Raw genomic sequence first — 14,375 nt, 5'->3', positions numbered from 1 at the left:
CAAGCCTTTTAATCTTCCTTTGTGAAAGTTTCCTAAAGGACAGACACTAAAGAATGAAAATCCTGTAATCTAAGAATAATAATTCAAAGGTTCAATAATTTACAGATAACTTATATGGTCTACAGCAAATATTATTTGCTACAGATCAGCAGAAATCTCATTCCAAAGCAAGAATGTTCTCCTCAAAGGGTAAGAAAGTAAATTCTCGCCTTCTGTCTTTCCTTCCCAAAGGCCTGGTGAGCACCAGAACCATTCTCTTCAAGCATATTATGGCATTGAATTAGTCAAAATCATGTCTCAGACCTAAGTATTCTCTATACACGCCAAAGGAGTATGCAAGAAATACTGCCAGGATAAATAATAACTTGTCTGCGTCTCTCTGCACTCTGAATTAAATAGGCCTGAAGAGCCAAGTTTAAAAAAAGGTGTTAAAACAATAAATATTTCTTCTAGTCCAGTCTACTCAGTATTTTTATTCAGAACTTCAAATACCACAATCTACGCTAATTCAAATACAGCAGTTAAACTTCTCAGTCATCAAGGGTTCACTCTGCCACAGTCACTCAATAAAAGCATTGATTTCATTGAAAAGACCAGAAAAGAAAGGGGTCTTTCCAACAGACTCCACCACATCTTAGGACCAAAGGTACCTTCTGGTCTCTGTAGGACATAACTAGTTTTATATCTCTTGCTACCATAGCACTAAAGATATGAGTTCAACCCAACCACTTCAAGTCTCTTCAGAATCTTCCCTCCAAGATGACTGCTTCCTAAAGACAAGCAGATTTATTTTTTTCCTGTCCACAAGTCCCCCTCTAGAAACTACTGAGCCTACTGGAAACTGCAAATCAGAGGCATCAGCTGCTGTGCTTCTGAATATGAACTGCTATGAAAGCAATCAAGATTAGTATCTACAACAGAAGGGAAGTTGCAGTTAAAAGTTCAGTGATTATCTCTCCTCTACTTCATAAATGCCAATGCATGTTCTGTACTGCTAGGGAACACGTGAAATTCAGAACTATTCACTACACTCACTATCAGTAAAAAAACAAGAGGGAGAGGTAAGAGTATTGAAAGATAAAAAAAAGAGCTGAGGAACATTAGGAGGAGATGAAAATGGAAATATTTCAGGCTACGAATCAAAGAAACTAAAAGAGTGAGGAATTAGCTCTACTGCAGTTAAAATACAGACAAAGAAAACAAGTCCATAGAGATTTGGATTTCATTTTCCCAAATGTTCACAGACAATTTCTTAGATTGGCATATTTGCATTCAGCTTGCAAATATCTGATCAACACCTCTAATTCTAAAATTGCAGTCTTACAAGAGACAAATCATCAGGGTCAGAAAGAGTAATTAGCAGCACACTGACTGGAATAATATGTTGTATATATATTTATGTATTTATATTACACTCATGAGAGTGGAGAGAAAGCACAATATTAATTGAGGTGTTTTATGGTTATGGTGGTTTTGTTTGTTGTTTTGGTTTTTTTTCCACACAGATAGACAAAAAAAATCTATAGAATTTGAAAAATGGTCAAATGTCCTTGTTCCTCAAACATCTAATACAGTGTTCTAGATGGTTGCCATTAATAATGTATAAGGCTAACTGATTTACTGGAGATTATAACTAGATATTTATTCAAATGTTTCAACACATTAACATTATGCTCTGAATATAATTAGGCTAGCACCTATTTCACTTAACAGAAGGTAATGAAATATAAACAGCTATTGTACCAAAACTACTAAGAACCTGAGTCTTCCTTTTAACATCTTGTTTTTTCTTTAAAAACTCAAGAGGTGAGAGAGAAGTAAAAGTTCATATTACCTGTGTTGCTCATGTAGAGATTCTACTTTGGTAAGAAAATCTTTGTTCTGCTCTGGTATGAAGTTATAATTTGAGAGATATCCTGAATGATGCACAGAAGCATTATAGTCTCCAAGTTGTGCTGTTAGGAAACAAGAAACACATACACAAAGTTTTCATAGTTAATTGATCATTATTTAGAAAAAATTCCTTCTCATTGAAACACATACACATATGGGGAAGTGCAGGAATTACAAACTATTTTCCAACAGACAAGCAGTGTTGAACACAGTGAAAAAAGATTTTTTTCAAAATACACTTACCGCAATCTCAGGCACTGAATGACTCAGTAATTTATTTAGTTACTTATATAGCCCCACTTTTGCACCACAAGCTGTAACACCACCAGGCAGGCATTATATGCCATGATGGCACAGATGTGCAGTACTGTAACATTAGAGAACACCAAATTGCTTCAGTAAGAGATGGTAAATGAAATCAATTTGATACACGTTTACTTGACCATAGTATATTAGAAGTCTTCAACAAGATCTGTCAATTAGAAAGCATCTACTCTTCACACAGTCAGATAGAAATTGTTCAACTCCCAACTATGGTGCTGTCCTAGAAATTCAATTGTTAAAATCTTCCTCAGCTGAACTTAAGTTACTTAACAAAGCATGTGAAATAACTGCTGATTTACATATAATATTACCTAGCTTCTACAAAAAGTATATATGTTTATAGCCAAAAAGAAATTCTCTAAAACCTTATTCCTTCAAGAATGATACTGATTAGTAGATATTTTCAAACAGTTATTAGGTAAAAAGCTAATTCCTATCCATCGTCAGTGGCATATCTGAAAAGCAATGAATGTAAACCGTAAGTTCATAGCCTCAGTCTGTGTAAGTTTTGTTTAAAATCTAGGTCAGCATAAGTTTACACCCTGGAAAATGTACACAAACCTTCTAGCTGTTATGAAGTAGCAAGGTTTGGGGCAGCAAGGAGACTGCTTCAAACAAATTACTTGTCTAATTGCCACAAATTTACCTAGTTTCAATTAAGCAACTAATTCAAACCTCATATTTCTTGAAATCTGTGTTTTGATTAAACAGTTGGAGATTAAACACCAAAAATGATGGTATGTATGTATAAGCAAATCACTCTAACCTGTACTAATCTGCTTTTTTCTGAAGAGTGTGAAATAATGAATATAAAGACTTAAGTTTCCCAGAAGTTATTTGTATAACTTGAAAATTAACACAAAAGAAAATAGTTGATTGACTGCAAAGAATTCAGCATAGAAAGCCCCTCAACTAAATCAAAGTTCAAGAGCATACTTTTAGGAATAATACTATTAACATTATTTTCTAGGAAAAAAAAGTATAAAAGCAATATTTAAATGATTCATGTTGAGGGATGGGGGTGTGCATCAGAAATAACTTACAGCTACAACAACTACAGAGGATCTATAATGCAGGGGATAACTAATATTTGCCCCTTATATATTAAAAAAGTATAATTTCTACAGCCCAGAAAACGGAACTACTGTGACACAAAACAATTCCCAGGCAACTGTGGTCTAAAGCTAATATTGTGGCACATCTAATTGTCAGCATCATGGTAAATATTTCAATAAAAAAGTGAATTATAAACAGTAAGTAATTTACTTTGAATGCAGATGTTCCTGATTTGCTCTAGTCCTTTTTTTGACAGGGAACCTGAACTTTAAATCACTTAGCAAAACTAAATATTTACTATTAGAACCAAAACATGTTTGAACATTTCTGTCAAATAATATTTATCCGAAGAACATCATAACAACAATGACAATAAAACAAACAAAACCACCAAATCAACCAACCAAAAAAACCTACCACAAAAAAAACTAGACAGAAGATTCAGAATTATTACAAGAAGCTGAAATAATTTTTAGGAATATCTATATATTAACAAAAGTCTAAGTCTGCCAAGACTAAGACTAAGGCAACAACAATAAAAACAAAAATTAAAAGTTTTTAGAACAAAGTAGGCATTCTAATAACACTGTCAAATAAAACATACAATTTCATAGATGACTGTAGTTGATTGAGGACATTTTCCTTTACTAGTCATGAACACAACCCAGCTTTTCTATGAAATAATCTATGTTTTTGAGATTTGTTGCAGCTAGTTTGAACTACAATCTTGCCAGTGGAAAAAGGCCAGATTGCCAAGAATAAGATAATGTAGTTGTCCACTTCAATTTTATTTGCAATAGGAAAAGATATTTTTACTGTAATTTTACCTTCTCTAAAGAGGGCAACTGCTGTTCCTTCATACATTATGAGGCAGAGTCTTCTTTCTCATATTCCAAATATGAAGGTCGTTCTGGTCTTTTTTCCTCTTCCTCCTAGCTACCTGAGGTCATGCCAACAAGGGGAGCAATTTAGAGTACTACTTGCTTCTCCAACTCCCTAGACAACTGTCACAATTGAAGAGAAACTATAAATGCTGACTTGTAAACATCCTGGAAGACTAATGATCGTGTACAGGATTTAATTATCCAAGTAGGAAAAAAAAAGTTAGGGCATATCAAGACATCAGTAAGAATGATAACCTATGATGTTTCTATCTCTTTACTGGATTTCTCTAGAAGAGAAAAGAGAAGAAGGAAATTTTAAAGACTTATTTCTAATCTGAGCTTCTCCTGACATAGTTTCTGTTCTGATGACATGAGCCAGCAGATACTCAGTGAAGATAAAGTTACAGTATAAAAAAAAAGCATCCTTTTACATTTCTCCATTCTAGACCACTGCTGCTCTTAAATACGTTATAACTGGGAAACAATATAGAGTAAAATGAAAGAAAATTGAACCAAGGATGAGCCAAAAAAACCAAATAAAATCCTGCTATTTGAATGTCAGATCTAACATGAAAGGCTTCAAAGAAAAGAATTTGATAAACCATTCATTTAGAAGACCATATTTAATAAAAAGAAGATATTTGTTTTATAACTACCAGTAAAAGAAGAGTGCAATAGCCAAGTAGCCATGTTGACATACCAAAACACTAGTTCTACAAGCTCTCAATACAACAAGAGTTTATAAATTCTTGAAACACAAATAAAGTCTTGAGATCATATACGTTTACACAGCATATGATCTGCCTATGCCTTATTGAAGCCTAAACAAGCCATCTATTCTTCAGACCTTTAAAATAGAATTTGTTCAGTTAGAACAAATGTGTACATTTTTGTCTCTGTCTCCTAGCAGTAGAAAGACTCCTGTGAAGGAAAGCATCAAAGAAAAGTGTTATTTAAATTTTTTTTTTAAACGTACACATTTTAATAAGATTATGATACAGAGGAGGAGAAGACCAGGAAGAAGTGTATTTATGTAGCATTGATAGATTTCAATAAGAATTCTATGGGCACAGATGTATCTTCCCTAGACAGAGAAGCTCGAGTAGTAGATATATTACTGAACTTAAGAAGATGACAAAAAAAAAGGTAAAAAAGAGAGCTTTATAGAGGGAAGATCTTACACATATGGAAGCAAAAAACAAGGCCATTGATGCAACAGCTTTTACAGTACTTGCTGAGGCTTCGTTTATACAGTGGGTTTTTTCCAAGAAATCATTGATAAGTCAGTTTATATATTAGACTAAGGTAGCACTGATCTCATTTCTGTACTCCACTACCCCAGGGAGAGGGTGCAAGAAAGACAGTTTGACTCTTCTTTGAGTTGCAAACCAAAACAGTGACAGACAACAGAAATTGCAGCATTGGAAATGCAAAATGAACTGGAAAGAATCTGAGCAACTTGATCTGACACTGAAGAAGCCCCTTCCAAGCCAAATTTGTCTGTGGTTCTTACTTAAATGAAGTTATTGTTGACATCCAAGCTTTCTACTACATGATCAAAATAATTATTTGTTTGGTTCCAGCTTAGAAATTAATTTGGTTGTTATTTTGAATGCTAACAGTACCAAAATATCACCTTTCAATCTGGCCCAATTTCTACAGCACCAGAAAACATAATTCAAAAAAGATAAGTCTTTAGCTTTGTATAACTTAAAGGTTGACAGATTTCTACTTCCCATATATGTGATGTTCTTCAAGGTACAGATGACGTTGGTCTCCAATTCTACAGAAGAAAAGTGGGTCTCCAATTCTACAGACTTTGCTTGTAAATAATAACTAAAACAAAATTTGCATACAAAGAAATAGCACCTATTTCTGCACATGGGCATTTCAAGTAACTACAGATGTGAGAAGGGAAATGTATGAATGGCTCACGGGGCAACCATGATGGGAAATCAGTTATAAATAATATGGACACTTTGGTCCAAAGGAATGCCTACAAAAGCTAGTCTTTGAAATCTAGTTTAATATCAACTTTCTGAAGACCTAAGAAGTGCACCAGAAAAGAATCTAATCAAACAGTTTAGTAGAGAAAACCAAAGCAGTTACTGATTCTCAACAGTAACTACAAAGTATTCAGGTAGTAAAATGCTTCTGGAATCAGAAAATAATCAGCTACAGTAGAATTCAGTTTCTAAAAATGAACATAAAAACACAGATTATTATTAAAGAGAGATTAAAAAGGTTCATTGAGATGTAGATGTAGCAATTAAAGACACCATGTTGAAAATTGTTTTCAGAGAGAAATTCCTAAAAGGACCAAAACCCTCAAAAGGGAATGTTGAGAGAAGGAAAGGTATTTCAACAAGTGGAACCTGCATCCAAATAAGAACAAGAGCATGAATACCAACCCACTCAGCCAGTAAGTAATTTTGAAGTCACTACTGGACAAGCAGAACTAGCTATCATGTGGGTAAAACTAACTTGTTTTGTAAAAGGAAATAATGCCTCACACTCAACAGCCCTTAAAAAAATGTTCAGCCTAGACATGACTGTAAATAGCTGCTTATGACCACTTACGACAGCTGGTCATTTTGTGGTAAGACAGAATGAGAAATTAGGCATTAATAAAAACAAAGGAACACTTGTAGGGGAAAAAAAAGAAAACTATGCATACACAATGGTGGTCTCCAAGTTATTTACCACTCCAGAATGAAAAATGAGCCAGTCATTGTAATGTCCTTTATTAAAAGAATTAAAAAAATAAAAATCAGCAGCTCAAACCCTGGACACAGTTAAACAACAACACATAAAAAATAATCACAAGAAAAAGGAAGAAACAAATTAGAAAATATAAGCTATACTGAGTTGCTTTTTCTGCATCTCAAATACAACATGTACTTCAGAAACTATACTGACACAATTAAAAAGAAAAATTAATGAGAAAAGCAAAGTGTAATCCAAAGTACATTTTGAAAAAGTACGGTGATAAAAGACTTCAGGGAGTAGTTATCAGTACTCCCCAAACGTTACAAGGTTTTGCAGAACCAATGCATTTATCTTCTGTCATTTATGTTGTCTCTCAGCACTCACCACTACTCATTTTAGAATCACAGAATCATTTAGGTTGGACAAGATCTCTAAGATCATCAAGTCCAGCCATTAACCCAGCACTGCCAAGTCCATCGCTAAACCGTATTCTTCAGTGCCACTTCTACATGTTTTTTAACTACCTCCAGGAATGGTGACTCGGTTACTTCCCTGGACAGCCTGTTCCAAAGCCTGACAACCCTTTTGGTGAAGAAATTTTTCTGAATATCAAATCTAAAACTTCCTTGGCGCAACTTGAGGCTCAAAGTTCTCTTTATTCATCCAATCTGATTTTTATTCTGAGGCATAAGGGTTACAGATGCCCCAGAAAGTAGCAGAAACCTGACTGACCTCTAAGCAAATGTCTCAGCTTAGATTATGTCCTTCTGAGCACTATTTCACTTCAAGAAAGTATGGGTGGGGAGCACATACAGAGAAAAACCCCCAAATGAAAAGAGGCTAATTAGGAAGTCTGAGGTTTCAATCTAATTTCTATAAAAAGAAAGAGGGGCAAAATGAAGGCAAGTTAGAAGAAAGAGTCAGGCAAAAAGAAAGTCGATGGGGAAATTGCGTAGTGTGACCCTCACCGTGGAGCTACTGTTGATGTTTCTCTAAATCTTACAGCCCGACTCTTCTTCTGGGATCTCAGTTTTCTGGTATTCTCAGAATTTTAACTCTCTTATGCCTAGTTCCTGAGGGACTTGCATATTAAGCTCAGCTTTCCTTGAACCCTTACCCTTGCTAGCCTTCCTTTTCTTAGAAGAGGTTAAAGTCCATTTGAATCTCAAGCAACCAGTTAACTGGTTATCTATCTTTCTGGACAAACTCTCAAAGATAGATAGCAGTCTGCTAGAGAAACTTTCTGGTTCTTAAAGCAGAGCTGAGAGGGCAACATTATCACAGGAGACAAGAGCAACTGATGCTCAGGAAAAAGCAAGCTTAGAAGCATTCATAACATCTTTGTTGGCTTTGTTGCTGTGCTTTAGATTCAAGTACCAATTCAGCAATGGATTTATGCACATAAGAGCATATTCCTATGAAACTCGTGGAACTTCTTACATACCAGTAGGTAGTCATTTAAATAACGGCCTGAAAAAGGTAATTTACTACATGAAGTGATAGAAAACAAGTGCTGCTAAATCAGCTTTGTGACATTTTAAATAAAAAAAAGTAATAGACATAGTGTAAAGGTTTCCTTATTTAATTTTATAGACTGCACAACATTCCTATTTTACACTAGTAAAAACCAAGATATACACTTCATCATTAGATTTTTTTCAGTATGAGAGTATCCTTCTGACTTAATTTTGAAATTATTTGTAACGCAGCTTAACAATTTCTTTTTAAAAAAAAGATTTCAAAATCCACTGATCATTTTGTCACAAAGCACACTACTGATAAAACACTAACAACTTATTTTTGAGTTGTCTGAGCTGCATTCATAATCAGGTTTAGTCACGTTATTTAGACACAGTAGTCACACCCACTTGCATTCCCCTGTAAGTTAGTACCACCAGGCAACACAGGGTGTGCTATAGCAGTGCAGAATAACACGTCAGAACTTTACTTCAGAACCACAGTGCTGAACCCTAATGCCTGCAAAAGGGCAGTACAGAGAAGCAGCATTCCAGTGGCACAAAAGATTTGACCAAAAACTGTCCCTTCGCAAAACTCAGACAAAACCTGTGAAGGTCAACCATACAACTGGCACATGTAAAAGAAGCAAGAGTGGAAATATCAAACACAAGCCTTCATACACAATGAAAGACACTTGCTTCAGCCCTCCCATCAGCTTCAACTGCTACACCTTTTAAATAAATAACCCATGAGATCGTCAAACAACGATTTCCCCTTCTGCATACAAGGGAAGTTACTGAAGGAGAGAGTAAATTGAAAGTCACCATGAAGTGGCAGTAAACAGCTCAGGTAGAACCAATTCATGGTAACTTCAGACAATGGATTTTTCATAAGCAGATACCTCATATCCAAGAACAACTTCTCTCCTTTTTAAGTATGATTAGAAATTAAAACAATAATAGAATAGGATTTAAAACAATTTCAGTTGACAAGAATCCCACCAAACATAACTCGATAAGGAGACACAGATTTCCCTCAGATTTCAGAAAGTCTTTCCTATGCCATCACCTTTAGGTTAACAGCAACAATCTGGTAGGAAAACAAAAACTTTTAATTTTTTTTTAAGGGAATACATCTTTTTCTTAAATGTTTCATTCCTTATGAATGAAGAGAATAAATATTGGTATCATACAAACAGCAACAAAAAGGACATCAGTAAGCCAAAAAAGAAAGGTTAGGGGGTTTTGTGTTTTTTCTGTGGGTTTTTTCTTTCAATTAAAAAACAAAACAACAAAAAAACACCACAAAGAAACCCCCACCACCTGGTAACATCAGCACTATCTATGAGCTGAAAAACCAGGCAAATAGCTGGATAGGAAATGCCAGAATCCACCATAAAAGATTAAAACACACTAGCACCCTTTGACAATCTTCACTGTCCTTCTATCATTTCCCTTCAGTATAGACAAATGCATTAGTAGGTATCCTAAGCACTAAAAAGGTAACAATCATAGAACTGAAGGGGAAACAGAAACTACTTTGGGATTTGTGGCACACTAGATGTGGCATGATTAATTTTACTTTGTGATAAGATATTTACATTCTTCAGCGCCCCTTTGCATTTTTGAGCTTTAGCACAATTGGTCAGCAAAAGTATATTTAACAGTCCTAACAGAGTGTTTCAGCCTTCAAGTACCCTTACTGTTCTTCAGGAACACCAGAGCAGAATGCGTTTCATTTGGCAACAAAACTGAGACTGCACCCTACTATGGAAAACTTGTTCTGGTTTCAATTCTTCTTACTAAGCTTGAATGTGATTCCAGTTCCATTTTATGAAAGGTTGCAATATCTGACATGCTTAAACATAAAAGTTAATGTTTTATAACCACTTAGGATTTTAATAGATACCAAGAATTTATCACATTCTTCTTTGACACTCACATTTAAATTATTTAGCTTGACCCTTATTTCAAACAAAAATTACCTCAATCATTTCTGTGGGTCTTGCTAGCCTTCCATAAAGAAATGAAATTCATCCAAATAATTATGTAACTATTCTAAGCATACTTTCCCCTGACAACTATTTTAACAAATGTGCAAACTCCATCAAATCCTCAACATTGTTTTTTTCCTTTGTTTGCTTAATGAGAAAGGTTTTCCTCCAGCTGCTTTTCACTATCTGTCCAGTATGCTTGTGAGGCATTGGATCAGACTCCATTTTGGTTTTCGTACAGAAGATGTTTTTCTAGTATCATCCTTTCAGTAATTTTTTACCCAGTTGCAGGCAGATGAGAAGGATGTAAGTTCTTGTATGCAGAGTCACCTTAAATGTATTGCAAAGTGCCAGTTTTACACAACTAACAAACTAAATGCCATTAAAAAAATGACATAAGAACACTGTAATTTCTTAATCATGAGTTTACCTTCCTCTTAACTGTTCTCTACATGGCCACTTATTCCCCTGGAATGCTTTCCCATAGCTATTGCAATACACAGTAAGTTTCACTATTTTGTTTCCGATGACAATGAAAACCTGACTTTTTTGTCAGCAGTACAAGCACACATAAATAAGAACAATATTACCCTTGTATCAACTTTTTTACTTTTTGACAGGCCTAGCAAGTACACTTTTTCTATTTAGGCTGTCGGAAGGCTGCTTTAACAACCTGAACCTGCTTTACAAAACTTCAGCCATAGCATGTTGAATACTCCACACAAACAGGTAAAGAAAGAAATCTCTCCTGATTTTCCAGTGCCAAACAGCAGAGAAGGTCATTGGTCAAATATATTTACTAACAAAATAATGATTGTTTATTACTTACATTGTACTGCATACGATGCCAGGACAACAGCAGAACTAATGGGGCATGACAACCTGGAAAGGAGAGGAAATATTTGTATTTACTATACATAATACTATATATAATTATTATATTATATAATAATGTAGTTATTATATATAATGTTATATATAAATATGTTTTTTATTACTTAGACTGTATAAATGACTTATTAAAATGTCTCTGCAATTAGTTCAGTATATGAAGACTTGTTTATCTTCAAGGAGTACCTGATTTTTTCTAAGTTTGATTGTCAAAGCACAGTAGGACTCGACATTAAACAGTTTCTTAACTGAATGGAAGTAAGTAGTTCTAAAATAATATGTTCGAATTCTTACTAGATGATTATTCAGAAAAGAAAAAGGAGATGAGATTTTTATGAGGTTCTGGACATTACTTTAATAGTTGCATTCTGGTTTATTTAAAACTAGACATAAACACTAAAATTAGCCAATGCCGAGCACAAAGACAGCTCTTATCTTATGACCAAAACTGACTCTATAGAAGAAAAAAAACAAATCCTAAATGCAATTTATGTTTGGCAGAAGTACTTGGACTATCATTCTCCCCACCCTTTTTTTTTTAAATGTACAAACACACAGGAATTGCAGCCAAAGGAACTACTGGGTATATACCCACCATATAGGTAATATAACCCTGAAATCAGAAGAAACGATAGTATGAACTGCTCTTTGCTACTCCCTCCTGCTTACCACAGTGGATAGTTGGTCCCACGTGGAATTCCACGCCTGTCACACCAAGCCTTGCATAAATATCTATTCAGTTAACATTGTGCCTGCAGACACATGGCATCTCCCACAGCTCATTTACAACAGACAAATGTTCTTAATGAGTGAGCTATGTGACAATTTGTAACATTTCCTAGCAATTTAATTTTCCCTTAAACCAATGTTTCACAAGGCACATTTTTATAGCAACAATACCCTCAGAAAAAGGCATTTTTATTTTATTTTTAAAATAATTACAGAGAAATTGAAGATTCTTCTTCTTACCTTCCTTCTGCAATATCAATCTTCAATTGCAGAAAGAATAAGTGCCTAGAAAAGGTATTTTAGGAAAAGAAAAAATGTACATTTATTTTAAAAGGTATGGTTTAAATGGCTACATATATTAGTTTTATTTTATTAGATATCTCAGCAAACTATACAAACAGATGAATAAAGATTAGTGGCATTGACAAATATGCAATCATACACCCACTTAGTCCGATAAAAGTTTTAAAGATCTTTGGCAGTCTGCACTGCAACTCCAGGATCATAGTATTAATGTCACAACTAACACTACAAAAACCAAAAACCACTACAGAACTGGGCTCTCTTTCTTCCTGGAATATTGACTTTGAATGCAACATTAAAAAAAAAAAAAACAACAAAACCAACCAAACAAACAAACAAAAAAATCAAGATAGACTGTGAAGGCCTATCTTGCATCAACTCAATTGAGAATGAGACATTTCTCTAGCAGTATATGATGACAAAAAGCTCTTAATTCTACAAGAGCAGTTCAGTCTTGCTCTTATTAGTGTATTTGACAATGTTACTTTTTAGTGCTACTGAAGAAATGAGATATGAAGAAGCATAAAGAACGGATCACCAAATAATTTCAGTTTTAAACTGCAGAGCAGCTTAAAACTGCATGATTAACAAATATCAAAACAGGTCAATAGTTATTTATATTCTCAAGACACTGAAATCAACAAGCAGTGAAAATGTTACAAAAATACCAGATTAATGGGTGCCCTCAAATTCTAAATTCCAAATCAAAGGCACTGAACAAAACAAGTATTCAATTAAAATCTTGTGACAAATTAATTGAAAATTGCTTATAATTCATGTACCCCATCACCCTAAAAACTCAGAGACAGGTAAAAAAAAAAAAAAGGTCTACTGTAAACCAAAGGACTATAGATCTTTGCATGTTACAAGTGTAATGGGCAAACTAGGAAACAAGAACTGTTATCTGTTCTTCCTGAAACAAAATAAACCCCACCCTTCCACGCCCTTGGCATTAAATCTACTGCACATGTTCAAAACTGACTCAATGTTGATACAAAACTTCTAAGATAGATCTAGGGCATGCAGGCTCAAAAAAACCAAAGAATTCAAGGTGCAAATAAACCAACTGACATCTTTGTACTTGCTTATATTCCTACTGTATTTTGGAGTTGTAGGCTGTGTGTAGCAGAAACCATTCATCATGAGCATTGCATCAAGCTGTCCAATCCAAACACATTTAATATTAAGAGTTATACAAAGTTATTTATGTAATAGAGCATAGTTTGCAAAGCTTTGGACATGTGAAAGGAGGGCTTTACACATTCCTATTTCATGGAAGTAAACAAAGAGAAGTTACCTGGTTTGTTCTTGCTGAAGTGTGTTAGGATCAGGTATAAAAAACCTTACACGAAAACGAAGGGTGCAGGGAAAACCTCCTGCAATATTTTAGAAGAGCAAATAAAATTTTTAGTTTAAAACAGAAAACAGTTTTAATTTCTATATTTCCAGAAAAATTACCTGAACAACCATAGGGAAATCTCTTGTATTTTTCTCATGGAACTAAAAGAAACTATGAGAAGTCTCTCCTGATCCCCTAACACCGACTTTGAGAAGAAAACACTCAAATGCTGTAATGCTTTCATTTAAAGTACTTTGTATATGCTACTTTGCATAAAAGGCGTTATTAAGGTACCTTTGCCTCATAAGGATTAGAAGAGAGAAAAGAACCAAATATGCTTAAGGTGTCTCAACTGGCATAACACTCAATTCTATCTTACGTATAAATACCTGACATTACAGAAGTTCACCATGCTAACCTTGTGTATGAATTGAAAAAAAAAAAAACAAACATAATCTGTAACACAGGGTAAAAATAAGAGAGTTGAAAAGCATAGCTCAAGTGCCACAGCATAAATTGCAATAGTGTCACTCAGTCCTCCTAAGCTGCTAGCTGGCACCATCATGCTGGTCCACCTGTACTTCTTGGTAAGCATTCTGTGTTACTCAAAGCTGTTTATAAACAAGACACACTAGAAAAACACATACACTTGGAAGTGTGTGGTGTTCTTTGTTTCATTAGTTTTTAATAAAAAAGCAAAAATTTGTTTTTTCTTGCTGTACTTGAGACAAGATATTACCATACATGAAATTGGCTATGCTTCCCTCAATCAAACCCCTTCTTCCTTATCTTCCCT

At 34.5% G+C, this 14,375-nt stretch overlaps 1 protein-coding gene across 6 annotated transcripts in view; it reads right to left on the bottom strand.

Annotated features, from left to right (window-relative positions):
- PTPN3 (protein tyrosine phosphatase non-receptor type 3) overlaps positions 1-14,375 on the bottom strand; it is a 163,757-nt gene that overhangs the window by 68,474 nt on the left and 80,908 nt on the right. For 4 of the 6 annotated variants that reach the window (XM_064659957.1, XM_064659941.1, XM_064659942.1 and 1 more), the window contains exons 5-8: positions 13,538-13,616; positions 12,178-12,222; positions 11,147-11,199; positions 1,835-1,955 (exon numbers count right to left, since the gene is read on the bottom strand). In XM_064659957.1, coding sequence (XP_064516027.1) covers positions 1,835-1,955; positions 11,147-11,199; positions 12,178-12,222; positions 13,538-13,616 — 298 coding nt within the window. Of the gene's footprint in view, positions 1-1,834; positions 1,956-11,146; positions 11,200-12,177; positions 12,223-13,537; positions 13,617-14,375 lie in introns of those variants that run through there. The other 2 variants (XM_064659966.1, XM_064659976.1) reach the window with 2 other exon arrangements.

This window comes from Pseudopipra pipra, chromosome 1, assembly GCF_036250125.1.
Source record: "Pseudopipra pipra isolate bDixPip1 chromosome 1, bDixPip1.hap1, whole genome shotgun sequence".
NCBI lineage: Eukaryota > Metazoa > Chordata > Aves > Passeriformes > Pipridae > Pseudopipra > Pseudopipra pipra.
Note: the sequence above shows the minus strand (reverse complement) of the source record. Positions and strands in the feature narration are given on the sequence as shown.